At 44.6% G+C, this 14,334-nt stretch overlaps 1 protein-coding gene across 2 annotated transcripts in view; it reads left to right on the plus strand.

Annotated features, from left to right (window-relative positions):
- The window catches only part of DSCAML1 (DS cell adhesion molecule like 1), a 361,981-nt gene extending 348,033 nt beyond the window's left edge, over positions 1-13,948 (plus strand). For both annotated transcript variants that reach the window (XM_033919234.1, XM_033919235.1), the window contains 6 exons: positions 4,512-4,542; positions 6,136-6,254; positions 6,710-6,862; positions 8,034-8,228; positions 10,247-10,558; positions 13,037-13,948. In XM_033919234.1, the coding sequence (XP_033775125.1) occupies positions 4,512-4,542; positions 6,136-6,254; positions 6,710-6,862; positions 8,034-8,228; positions 10,247-10,558; positions 13,037-13,479 (1,253 nt within the window). In that variant the 3' untranslated portion in view covers positions 13,480-13,948. The remainder of the gene's footprint in view (positions 1-4,511; positions 4,543-6,135; positions 6,255-6,709; positions 6,863-8,033; positions 8,229-10,246; positions 10,559-13,036) is intronic.
- Positions 13,949-14,334: the final 386 nt, after the last annotated feature.

Consider the following 14,334-nt stretch of genomic DNA (forward strand, 5'->3'; position numbering starts at 1 on the left):
ATCTCCCACTGAAACCTCTGAGACGCTTTCCCCGTTGGTGAGTACCAGGTCTAGGATCGCCTGGTCCCTAGTGGGCTCCGTTACCATCTGTCTGAGATGTACTCCTTCTATGGAGGTCAAAAGCTTCCTGCTGCTGCTGGTTGTTGCTGAAAATGTGTTCCAATCTGCATCAGGCATGTTGAAGTCCCCTAGCAGTACAGTGTCGCCCCGTAGAGTTATGTTCTCTATGTCTTCAATTAATTCTGCGTCCATGTTTTCCGGTTGTCTTGGAGGTCTGTATACCACACCAAGATACAGGCATTTTTTGCCACCTCTTGCCAGGTTTACCCAGAGGGACTCCCCGGTGTACTTGACATCAGTGATCCTGGTGGTTTTGATGTCCTCTTTAATGTATAGTGCTACCCCTCCTCCTAACCTGCCCTCTCTGTCCTGACGAAGGAGATTGTACCCTGGTATGGCCATATCCCACCCATGTGCGTCTGTGAACCAAGTCTCGGATATTGCCACCACGTCCAGGTTGGCATCTCCTATTTCAGTTTCCAGTTCTAGAATTTTGTTACCTAAACTGTGTGCATTAACATACATGGCCCTCCACTCTTTGTGTTTGCTAAGTCCCTGTAAGGCTATTCCTGTCTGAGTCTGTGTGGCTCCTAGAGAACTGTTTGCAAAGTGGGTCCTTACCTCGGAAACAGAGTGTCGACCCGTCCCATCCTGATAGTTCCTTTCCCTCCCAGTATATGAGTAGGTCCCCTCCCCCAACTTACCTAGTTTAAAGCCCTGCGAAGCAGGCGGGCTAGTCGGTGTCCGAAGATGTTCTTACCTCTGCTGGTCAAATGGAGTCCGTCTGGTCCCTGTAGTCCCTGTAGCGCCTCTCCATGATCCAGGAATCCGAAGTTCATATCTCGACACCATCCTTGTAGCCATTCGTTCGTTCTCAAGATACATTCTTCCCTGGCTCTTCCCCTGCCTCTAACTGGGAGGATTGATGAGAAGACTACCTGCGCACTCGTCTGCTTCAGTCTCTCTCCCAAGGCTCCGAAGTCTCTGGTGATGGTCTCCGGGGTGTTTCTGGCAGTGTCATTCGTACCTATATGGATAAGAAGCATAGGAAAATGGTCATGAGGTGTTAGTAGTTTACCCAGGCTGGTGGTGACATCCCGTATTTTGGCCCGTATATTCCTAATTGATGTATTGGTTTATTCTTATTGTAAACCGCTCAGAACTTGTTGGTTGTTGCGGTATACAAATAAAGAATTATTAATATTAATAAGAAGGATCCCCTGTGATGCAGAGTCTGATCAGCAGACAAAACTCTTGCTGCCACTTCAAAGGCAAACAAGACATAAATGATGTCATCAAACAGTAGTTCATTTAAATCCAAAACTAGCTTCTGCAGTTTATTTTAATCATTGAATTCAGTTGTCAGTTGTCTAAGATGTGTTACATTTTTACATATTGATACTAGTCTTAAGTTTTTAGAGAATGAAATGGAGACACAGTTTGTCCCTGTCCCCAACCCCGCCCCGTCACTGCAGGTTCTGTTACTATCCTCGCCCTGTCCCTGTCCCACCCCGCAGTTAATTGCTGGTACCCTTCCCCATATCATTCTCTACTACTGAAAAATACTATTGACAACCTAAGTGCATGGACGATGAGAAACTTCCTCAAACTAAACAAATCAAAGACAAGACTATTATGGTTTGGAGATTATAACTCCCTATCTAGCACAGAACTAGAACTGTCCACAGGCAAGAGACAAAATAGAAAATTCCTCCAAAGTACTGGGAGATACCCTAGACTCGAACTTAACTTTAAATACACATATCACCTCACTGGTGAAAAAATTCTTTAAAAGAGACAATTGAGGACAATAAGACAGTCCTAATCCAGGCCAGTTTCAGGATAGTAGTACAATCTGTTCTTTTACCATACCTGGACCATTGTAACTCATTATACTGTGACATTACACAAAAAGAATGCAAGAGACTAGAACCATTACAAAACACTGCCACCAGCCTAATTTTCAGAAAGAACATGAGAACAACTGCACCGATGAAAAAGCAAATCCAATTCAAGATAGCCTGCATGGTTCATAAAGCAATCTATGGAGAAAACTCAGATGGACTAACCTCTAATATTAAAGTTCTACCCTCTTTCATCAATTTATAGTATCACAGTGCTTCAAACTATCCTTCCCATTACCACAACAAGTTTGGCAGAAGATGTTTGAGGCTACCTTTGAATACAAGGACCTCTTATCTGGTACAAACTTCCAGGATACCTAAGACAACCTACCACTTACCTTGACTTCTGGAAAAAAATGTATACATATCTTTTCTCTTAGCTATCCTCTCACCCCCTTACCTCTTCCTCCTAACAAGCACAATATTGGACTAATTATGTAACTTTGAGAACTTGATATTACTCTTATTGTAAACTGCATAGATTTCTTGTAGAAAATGACAGTACAGTATATAAAACTGTATTGTACAGACTAGGAGCCACCTGTGGGTGCCAGTAGTTGCTAAGCACCCCCAATATTGAGCAAACTCCTTCACTGTCTCCAGGAAGGGGCAATTTGCAATGTGTTGGCACCTATGAGGGGCGTTTAATAATATATCTACCTGAGTATGAAATAAAGTAGCAAGCATGTTGAAACATGTCTGTGCATGTTGTGACATGTCTCAAGATTACTCATGCACAGTTGTGGCTCAGTGCGAGTCTAACATTCCAAAAGACAGAATGCCAGGAGAATCCATATGCGAATCAAGTAAGAAACTGCTATATTTGGAGTACCATTCAATGATAACATTTCTCACAAAAAAAGAGAAAAAGGCTACGGAGATCCATTATGGAGAGTCTGCCTCATCATATTACAAAGTAAAATTTTGGAGCAAGCAGTTTAAGTGGGATACAGAGTACACTGAAGATGACCCTCACACTGGATGCCCTGCGAAAGCAGCTTCCACAGAAATGTGCAAGAAAGTCAAGGATTTAATTTTGTCAGACAGACAAATTAAGGTTTCTTGAATAGCTGAAGAAATGGACATCTTGCCAGGTACAGTTTGAAAAATAATTCATGAAAAATTGGGCATGTCCAAGGTTAGTGCCAGATGGGTTCCAAGAATGCTATGCCATGTCAGAAGGCCACGAGGAGAACTTGGAGATGCTCCGTGAAGACCAAGTTAATTTTTTTGATTGTTTAGTGACTGAAGATGAGACTTGGGTCCATCACAGAGATCCTGAGTCCAAAATGGAGTCAATGCAGTGGAAGCACAAGTCATCCCCCACCCTAAAAATGTTTAAGACAGAAAGATCTGCAGGCAAAGTCATGGCAACTGTCTTCCGGGATGATGAAGGACTTTTGCTTCTGCAGTTCATGCCACACAAAACAACCATAACCGGGAAGAGTTACGCCAACACAATGATCGCTTTGCGGGAGTCAATCAAGGAGAAAAGATGAGAAAACTCACATAAGGAGTATTGCTTCTTCATGACAATGTACTGGTGTACATTTCATGACAATCATAGGCTGACATCCAAGAATGAGGGTTTCAGCAGCTGAATCATCCACCCTAAAGTCCTAACCTGGCTCTCTCTGATTATTTCCTGTTCCGAGTTTTAAAGAAATCTCTCCGTGGACAGCAGTTTTCAAGTGATGAAGATATCAAGGAAGCTGTGACATCCTGGTTTGAAGGTCAAACAGAATAATTCTTTTCAAGAGGGTTAAAGTCATTGCAGGAAAAGTGGATGAAGTATATGGAGATATCAGGGGTCTATACTGAAAACCAAAACAAAATGTTTTTGAAAACTCTTTTCTTTCCTATTGAGGTAGATAAATTATTGAACATCCCTTGTATGTCTACACAGAATCAAGATATTCTGAGAGCTCTGAATATACTTCTTAGAGCGAAGGGTACCGGGGTGAGCTCTCGCAGATGGTCTTAGCTGAATAATTTCAGAATGATTAGTGAAATAGCAGAACAGCCCTCCTTTGTCTGCTTTCCCTGAGGGGATTCAGAGACCCAGCCCTGCACTCTCCAGCAGAAAAAGCAGCCATGGCACTCTCAATTGCATACAAACAAAAGAGCAAGAAAAAACACAAAGTAAAACAAACACAGTGGGAACAAGCGAGGCAAGAGGCAAGCAAATGGGCTGCAAAGGAACACGCTGTTTATTAGGTATGGCATGCTACTTTGTTTGCTCTGAAGAAGCTTGGTTTTCAACCATAGCTCTTATCTCCAGTTTTGTACTTTGTAAAGGGGATTTATTGATGGGACTCCTGATGAAGGCATTTGCCGAAACACTGCCATTGTTGAGTCATAACTAACAGAGAGCTTCTTCCTTTGCATCCCATTCGCTTTCCTCGCTTGCATCCCAGACACCTGTTGCTTTTTCAGCCTTTTTACATTGCAGATTTGCTGCCTGTATTTTTATTTATGGGGATTTATTAACCACCTTTATGAAGAGATTCATCCTGTAACGTAGTTTTCCTTTTGCTTCTTTGACAGATGCAAAGAGCTTGGCTGAGATGTTGATCAGGTAATGTGTCCTATGAGTCTAAATAGTATGGATTCCATGCCAAGGGGAACGGAAATGGGCAATCTGGACTGGATCTCAGTACAGGACTAGCCGAAGGCGCTGCAGAACAGAAATGATGAGCATTGACAGAATAGTGTGTCAGGTCTCAATACTGGGAAAACGAGAGGTACTGGGAAAACAAGAGGCAAGGTGCATTAGCAGAGCTGTGTGTGTTGGTCAGGGAGAGGTTAGTACTGGAATAGGAGGAAGCTTGGGGAAGTGTATTGGTAGATATATGTACGGGAGGTCTCAGTACTGGAATAGGGGGGACTGGGCAGTGGCAGGCGAGGGGGGAGGACATTTCCCTCTGCTGCACTCCCTGCCGGTCAATCAGCGGACTCGGGGAAGCCTGCGGCTCAGTTGATCAGGGCAGGGAGCACAGCCTTGACGGAAGGGAGGAGCTGTGCTTAGCGATTGCTCTTCTGAGCAAACGCCAGGTACGGTTCCTCCCGCGCTTTACCGGTGATTCTCTGCACAAAATTTGTATGCTGTTATGCTGAGAATGGCCCGTAAAATAAAAATCGCTCTCAGTATGACCACTAGATCGACTCGCCATTGCCTTATCTACTTTCTTGGCTACTTTAGTGTGATCACCACGCCCGCCCCACCCCTCCCCCGATTCTGCTCTTCTTTCATGCACAGGAGTACATGGTTGAGGAGAGATCAATACTGGAATAGAAAGAAGTGCTGTAGAGCAAGCATGAGATGTGATGGCAGAGCTGTGTATGTGGGGGTGGGTGGTGGGGGGGCTCACTCCTGGAATAGAAGGGATTGGTCAAGGAAAAGTCAGTAGTGGAATAGAAGGAAGTGCTATAGGACAAACATGAGATCTGATGGCAGAGCCCTGTTTTTTTTTGGGGGGGGAGAGGAGTGTGGAATAGAAGGGATTGGTCAAGGAAAAGTCAGTAGTGGAATAGAAGGAAGTGCTATAGGACAAACATGAGATCTGATGGCAGAGCCTTGTTTTTTTTTTTTGGGGGGGGGAGGAGTGTGGAATAGAAGGGATTGGTCAAGGAAAATCAGTAGTGGAATAGAAGGAAGTGCTATAGGACAAACATGAGATCTGATGGCAGAGCCATGGTTTTTAGTTGGTTTGTTTTTTTTTGGGGGGGGAGAGGAGTGTGGAATAGAAGGGATTGGTCAAGGAAAGTCAATAGTGGAATAGAAGGAAGTGCTATAGGACAAATATGAGATCTGATGGCAGAGCCATGGTTTTGTTTTGGGGTTTATTTTTGGGGGGAGGAGTGTGGTAGTAGAATAGCAGGGGCACCTGCTGAAGAAAAAGGAAGTGAAGCTGTTCAGAGGAAGCTTGTGTAGCTCCTACTTGCGCTGACACTGGCTGTAGTTAAGGCTATTAATTGCTCCCTTTCGTGGGTTCTGAACAGTGCCAGGAGTGTATAATCGACAGTGCCACATGCTTGGAAATGGCAGCCTCTGCTTTGCTCTTGGATGGGTGCTAGCATGGCACTGCTCCCAGACTGTCATACAAGTAGTATTTTCCATTTTTTTGCCTGAGCCTTGTACTGTGTTCACGCCTCTCTCTTTCCTCTGCAGCAAGAATAATCGTAGTTTTGATACGCCCGTAAAAGGACCCCCGCAGGGGCCCCGGCTACACATAGATATCCCTCGTGTCCAGCTGCTCATTGAAGATAAAGAGGGCATCAAACAACTGGGTATATGTTGCCACCACTTGTGGGGGAGAAAGCTGCAGCTCAGTGGGAGGGCAGCAACTGGGAATAATGCTTAAGTCAGTGCGGCTTAAGCTTCTATAGCACAGATTCAAGTCCTCCCTTTGCATTTTGTGAACTTGGATAAGCTGTTTAGCTCTCAATACGCTAGCTATTAGCAGTGATCTCATCTTTCCTCTCCCCTTTCGCTCAGGATTATGGGATCTGTAGTACTCTATGTTTACCCAGAACCCTTGACTTGTGACATCCATATCCAGAATTCTATATGATACAAATGCAAGCAAACCAATCTCAAGGTTATGGTATCTGCAGTGCCTTTAGTAAACCTCAGAATAGACTTGGCTTATTGAGCAAATGGAATGTCATACCTGTGAGGAATGGAAAGAGAGTGACGCACGTGGAGTGGCTTATGCAGATCTCCTGCTCTCTCCATCCTACAGGGGAAGATAAAGCCACCATCCCAGTGACTGACAGTGAATTCAGTCAGACTGTGAATCCACAAAGCTTCTGCACGGGTGTCTCGCTGCATCATCCAGCATTGATCCAGAACACAGGACCTCTCATAGACATGTCTGACATTCGACCTGGAACCAGTACGTATCCCAGGCTGTGTGGGTCTTGGGGTGGCACTGGATGCATGTTCTTCGTTATGTATACACTGGTATGTGCATTCCTCTTTCCCTAGATGTCTCTTTTCTTGTGTGTCTATGACTGGGGTGGGCAACTCCGGTCCTCGAGGGCCAGAATCCAGTCAGGTTTTCAGGATTTCCCCAATGAAGGTGCATTGAAAGCAGTGCATGCAAATAGATCTCATGCCTATTCATTGGGGAAATCCTGAAAACCTGTCTGGATTCCGGCCCTCGAGGACTGGAGTTGCCCACCCCTGGTCTATGTGCAAATGCTTGTATGTGCCTCTGTGGTTTTTTGCATGTAGCCAAGTACACATTTCTGCACGCATTAGTATTACATAGGTGCCTGGGATGATCTGAGACTGTATATGTATGCCAGCTCATTTATCTGTGGCTATTTGTGTGTGTGTGTATCTGTTTCTGCATGTATGTATGAGCGTGCATTCGCGTGTACTGGTTTTTTTGTAACTATGGGGTAAATTTTCAGCAGGGTGCTTAAGTGATGATGTAAGCGCACACTTTTCAGCCTGTAGAAACCCGGCCAATCTCTACACATAACGTAATTATCTGCATTATCTCTGAATACTGGCTTGCTGTCTGGCTATGTATTCATACACCTCTAGCAAGGTTAAGAACATAAGAACATAAGAAGTTGCCTCCGCTGAGGCAGACCAGAGGTCCATCTTGCCCAGCGGTCCGCTCCCGCGGCGGCCCATCAGGCCTATTGCCTGAACAGTGGTCCCAGACTAATTTTGTAACTTACCTCTAATCCTAACCTTAAACCTACCTTCACTCCTATCTGTACCCACACATAGGAGGGCCACACACGGGTGGCATGCCCCCTACATACATTTTAACCATGAACTTGAAATGTACTCCCAGATAGCTATAAAAAAATAATAATAAATCTATGCAGCTTATTATGGCTGATGTAGGAGGTCTAACTGTCTTCAATTATGTAAAAAGTTCTTAAGCCTTTGAAAATGTACCCCTGGTTGTTTGTGTGTGGTTCTGCCACTGTCTCTATGTCCATGTGTAGTTACTTGCACCGTGCTTTGGGAATAGTTATTTCGAAGAGAGTGTGGGTAGGCAGAGTCAGGGGAGCATAATTTCTTCCCGGAACCTTTCCTTCTAGATCCTGTTTCAAGGAAGAGCGTCAAGTCAACTCATAGTACCAGGAACCGCTACTCTAGTCAGTGGACCCTGACTAAATGTCAGGCCTCTACTCCCGCACGCACTCTGACCTCAGACTGGAGGACTGTGGGGTCGCAGCACGGAATCACGGTGACCGAGAGTGACAGCTACAGTGCCAGTTTATCTCAAGACACAGGTACTATGTGTAGGTCGCTCCTGCTATACCCCAATTGCAGAGCAGTGGGACAATTCTGCTAGTACTGACCTGCCTCAGTGTAACCCGGTTCATAGACAAAATCGCGCGAGACAACGGCGCGCCGACAACTGAGCGCAAGGTTGACGGCGCGCCGAAGAAAAGCACTATTTTAAAGGGTTCCGACGGGGGTGTTGGTGGGGAACCCCCCTATTTTACTTAACAGACATCGCGCTGGCGTTGTGGGGGGTTTGGGGGGTTGTAACCCCCCTCATTATACTTGAAACCGAACTTATGTCTGCGCTCAGTTGTCGGCGCGCCGTTGTGTCGCGCGATTTAGTCCCGTCACCGTGTAACCCCCCTATGAGGCTGATGCAGAAAGGTACAGCGAGCAGAAGCACGCTGTTACCATGAGGTATACAAACACATTACTGGGTACACAGCGCACAAAGGAGTTCAGTGCAAAAGGTAACTCACATGGTTCACATGGGCATATAGTAGATTTCAATGAATGGCAATGAAACTACAGTAGAATCCCAATTAACCGGTACTCAAGCAACCAGCATTATCACCCAATCAGTAAAAAAAAAAATCACCCGGAAAAAAAAAAAAAAAAAAATCATCCCCAAAGCAGCAGCGACAGAGGTTCTAAGCCATGAACCCCCCCTCCCTCCAGTCCCGGAGCAGCAGCAGCAGTTCTGAGCCGTGAACCCCCCTCCCTCCAGCCTCAAAACAGCAGCAGTTGTCCTGAGCCATAATACCTCCTCCCTCCAGCCCCAAAGCAGCAGCAGCAGTTCTGAGCTGCGAACCTCCCTTCCTCCCCGAAGCAGCAGCAGCAACAGTGGTCCTGAGCCATGAACCCCCCCCCCCCCCGTCCCTTACCTGAAGCCACAGTGGCAGCCGGTCAGCAGAGGCAGTGATGAAAACAGGCTGCTCACGGCCAGCCCTGGCAGGGCCTTTCCTCTGACACGTCACTTCCAGCGTGGCAGAGGAAATGCCCTGTTGGAGCTGACTGCGAGCAGCCTGCTTACAGCGCTGCCTCTGTTGACTGGCTGCTGCTGCTGCTACGTCAGTAATTGAGAGGGTAGGGTCCAAGAAGCCAGACCTGCATGGACAGAGGGAGGGGGGCAGGCAGATGGGGGGGGGAGGTGGACCAGAAGTGTATAGTGAGGAGGGTCCAGCTTGGGAGGGGAGATGGATGGATACTGGACCCATAAGTGGGTGAAGATGGGGAGGAAAGAAGAGGGGAGAGAAAGTGACCCAGAAAGAAGGGAAGAACAGATGCTGGACCTACCAGTGGGGGTGGAGGGATGATAGAGTGAGGTGGGAAGGGAGACCAAATATTTTTACAGTAACTTTCAAGCAACCAGAAACTACAGTTATCCAGCATCCACCAATCCCCATGGGTGCCAGATAACTGAGAGTTTCCGCTATTAGGTATTGCTCCACAAGGCACCGAAGTAAAGATGGGATTGTTACGTAAAAACAACGCAAGAAACACTCTACCAAGACAGTATTTTGCCCTGAAGAGTCAAAACACAGTAATTGTTGAGAATGTAAATATGAGAAAAGTCCAAAAAACTGATTTCTGTGAATAGATCCCCATGAGGTAATTCTTAACCAAAATCAATACAACACAATACTGTACTGCTCAACTTCAGGCTTCAATATGCATCCAAATGTTAAAATGGCTTCCATGTTAAGATATACAGCACCTTGAGGTTGTGGGTTCAAACCCACACTGCTCCTTGTGACCTTGGGCAAGTCACAACCCAAACCCCCCCCCCCCCCCCACCCCATTGCCCCAGGTACATTAGATATATTGTGAGCCTGCCGGAAAAGACAGGAAAAAATGGTTGAGTAGCTGAATAAATTCATGTAAATCATTCTGAGTTCCCCTGGGAGAATGTTATAGACAATTGAATGAATAAATAAATAAATACTTTGTAACTGGCTAAATGTGGTTATGATTGCGTTGCCCTGCATTTACTCCTACTGAAGCACCTCTTGTTATCTTGCAGACAAGGGACGGAACAGCATGGTATCCACAGAGAGTGCCTCCTCCACCTATGAAGAGCTAGCTCGAGCCTATGAACATGCCAGGCTAGAGGAGCAGCTGCAGCATGCAAAATTTGAGATCACAGAGTGCTTCATCTCAGATAGCTCCTCTGACCAAATGACCACAGGGACCAACGAGAATGCTGATAGCATGACTTCCATGAGCACACCATCTGAGCCTGGCATCTGCAGGTTCACAGCTTCACCCCCCAAACCCCAGGACAGTGACCACTGCAAGAATGTGGCAGTGCCTATCCCTCACAGGGCAAACAAAAGTGGGTATTGCAGGCATCAGTAGGGTGATAAAATGGGTATTGAGGGAGGGGAAAGGCAGTTGGAAAGTCATGGTGGTCAGAGAGAGGAAACTGTGTAGAATTTTTGGGGTGGGGAAGGGGAGAGTCGTTGCTCAGGCATATCTCCAGAAATAATTTTTTGCCCTGTTGATAGCAATCCTTAATCTCTAGACTGATTTTGAAGTGTGGAACCCAAACATACAACATGCCACAAAATAACTTCTGCTCTTTACTATAATAGGGGACTTACAGAGCTCCCAACTGGTTGAATGAACAGGGGAAAGGGAATTCCTCCAGGCTCTTCTTTGTCTCCTCATAGCCTCACATATAACCCCCCCCCCCTCATTACTAATACATATCTCAGTTCTCCCCTAAAACACTCTTCCAATTCTAGCACCGAGAGTCCCAAGTTTCAAGTTTTCAAGTTTATTAGGCTTCTTGATTAATCGCTTAATCAAACTTCTAAGCGATGTACATTTTAAAATTTACATTTAGTAGGTGACGATACAATAAAATAAAAAAATACTTAAAAAAGGACAAAATTACACTCAATTTAACATATTCATAACATTAGATGAGGAGGAATGAAATACAATTCTTTAAAGTAAAGAGAAGACATTAAGGGAAAATACAAGAGGATAACAAATAAAAAACCTCTTTAAAAACACCCATTCCTGCAGTGCAGCACCTCTTGCTGAAGGCTGATTTAATAACTGGGTAGACTAAGTGGTCGAGGGGGGGGGAGAGCAGCAAAAAGCAGCTGCAATCAAAACAATTGTTTATTGAAAGCTTCTATACCACTACTAATGACCAGGGAGTCAATTCAGAGCAGTTTACATGAGCTTCTGTAAAGATGTTACAGTACTGATCGTTTTCAATACAGACACCTTTATACCATAATCAGTTATCCTACGTATATACATATACTAGTATTGTGTACTATGTTTATACTAAATCCTACATATTTGCACACATAATACCTGCATCATGTTCTATGTTCATCTTCGATTTAAATACAACCTCTCTCTGACATCACTTCTAAGTCACAGGACCAGGAAGTGACATCAGAGAGAGAACCAAGGCCAGTGCGAGCAGCAAATTGGAAATGCTGCTAGCGCTGGGGATGTTAAAGAGGTACAAGGGAAGGGAATAGCCGCACGTGGCGGGGGGGGGGGGCATCACTGCCCCAGGCTCCTCCCACCCTCACTATGTCACTGGATATCCAATTTATGCAGGATTGTAGGATGACGATATTAAGACAGGGATTCTTGATCCAATCCTCAGGACCCACCTAACCAGTCAGTTCTCAGGATATCTATAATGAATATGCATTAGATAGATTTGCATACAATGGAGACAGTGCATGCAAATTTCTCATGCATATTCCTGAAAACCTGACTGAATGGGTTGAAAACTCCTGTATTACGCTGATCATAATTCTAAAATAAAATCTTTGGGGAGGGGGGGAAGTAAACTTTTATAAATGGGAAGCAACCTTATTATATAGATAGCACATTAGGAGAGTCTGATTAAGAATGTTTTCATTGTGCTCATATTTTGTTTCTGTTATATATAAATACAAGTTAAATATGATGACTAAGTAATATTGAATTCCCCCAACAATGTATATTCAAGAGATCTTTATTTTTGATATTTTTCATGATTCCCCCTCCCCCATTGTTTTTTTGAGTTGTTTGTAATACTATTGTATGAAAAAATGTAAATAAAAATATTGGAAATTAAATCTTTGTGGGAGAGGGGCTCCAGGGCCCTGAAATTAATTGAGGGAGGGGGACACAAGGCTGAAGATTAATGTTCCTCAATTCAGTCCTGGGGTACTCCCTTGCCAGTCAGGTTTTCAGGATACCCACAATGAATATGCATAAACTTGATTTGCATACACTGCCTCCATTGTATGCAAATTTCTTTCATGCATATTTATTGTGGATATCCTGAAAACCTGACAGGCAAGGGAGTACCCCAGTACCCCTGGACTGAGTTAAGAAATACTGACCTAGGGCTCCTAATGCCGTTTGCTTCTGTACCGAGACCCACTCTTCACATATATTCTATACAGTGCTGCCCCACTGAGACCCACTCTTCACACACTCATGTCACTCTTGCATTGCAGCATCTTTTCCTCCTCCAGTAAGTCCCTCCCCATTTGGCCTTTATCTGCCATCATGTTTCTGTGTTTCATTACCCACCTCCCCTTGACTAATGCCATCCAGTGAGTAAGGTATACAAAAACACCTGGAATGCCTCCAGTGGGTTTGAAGCTATCAACTATTTTATTTTGCTTTCACATTTCTATGCCACCCATTTCTGAAGAACTCAGGGCAGTTTATAGTTTAGTAAAACAGTATGAATAATATAGTCAATTATTTTAAAATACAAGGTACCAGTCCAGAAGCCAACCATATTTATTTGCTGATTGTGATAATTTTTTTTTTTTTACAGGTGATTACTCCAATGTACCCTTGTACATTAAATCAGAAGCAATGTTCCACAAGGCTGAACTCCCTGATGCATGCCCTGTTGTGCCCCCACGGGAAGCCTCCATCCGGAACCTGGCCAGAGCCTATCACGCCCAAGCTCGGCATATGACACTGGAGCCTGGGAGCAAAACCCCAGGTCTGCCTCACCCAAGCACAGTCGCAACCACATTACCTCAGAGAACTCTCAGCAGGCCCGGCCCGGCACATTCTACTGCCTCCATCACTGCTACTGCCACTAATGCTCCTGTGGATTCCACTTCTGTTACCAACGCTGAGCAACGTCTGCCTGCACATACCAAAATGGGAGGCTCTAGAGACTCCTTGTTAGAAATGAACAGTTCTGGTATGGGAAGAGCACCAAAGCCAGGGGCTGGGGCATATTCCAAATCCTACACACTGGTGTAGTGAACGGAGGGAGAAGGAAAGCAAAACTCTAAGCTGGTTTTCTGTCTTATTTTATATATTTAAAAAAAAGATTAAAACAGAACAAATGCACACAAAAAAAAAAACCCAACTAAAAAGCAGACTTGTATATTAAGAACATTTTTGTATAAATGATACTATTTTCTTCTCAAAACTGAATAAAAAGAAGGTGACAGGCTAGAAAGATTTGATGATCTGCATTTCAGCTAGGTCTTGCGCTCCAGCTGTTTTTTGGTGGCTTGTGCAAGGAGGCACAGGTAGCCTCTGGACCTTTCTTTTACTTTTCTCCCTGATCCTGTTGTTTTGAAAGCCAAATTTCCCCAGGTGTCGCATGTTCTCTGGTCTTCATCCAGCAGAAAGTGTTATCAGCTGCTGCTGTTTTACATGTCCTTAATACCTTTTCCTATGAAAAGAAAACAAAGAGCCTAGCGCAATGTGCAATAAACCTTCTCCTTCTCTGTTGTGGTTTTTCCATTTGACTTCAATAAAATGAAAAAAAGAGGGAGAGAGAGTGCACGTGGGGTATTGCAAGGCTTTACTAGTCCATGACTGTACTTCTATTTCTGTTAACATTCCTGGTGATGATAAGACATAGGTTATGGGGTGCCCCATCTCAAAAAGCCTACAATGTTTGAGCAAAAAGAAGTTGAGAGGCATGCTGAGAACTCTCACAACCTCAAAGCAACATCATATGGCATCCAGAATAGAGAATGACATGGGGATAAATTTGTCCTCATCCCCTGCGGGAACTCAATTTCCCTGTCCCCACAAGTTTTGTAACTGTCCCCGTCCCTGCAACCATTTCTGTAAGCTCTGCTTTAACCATATGATCCTTGA

The sequence above is a fragment of the Geotrypetes seraphini genome, chromosome 13 (genome assembly GCF_902459505.1).
Source record: "Geotrypetes seraphini chromosome 13, aGeoSer1.1, whole genome shotgun sequence".
Taxonomy (NCBI): Eukaryota; Metazoa; Chordata; class Amphibia; order Gymnophiona; family Dermophiidae; genus Geotrypetes; species Geotrypetes seraphini.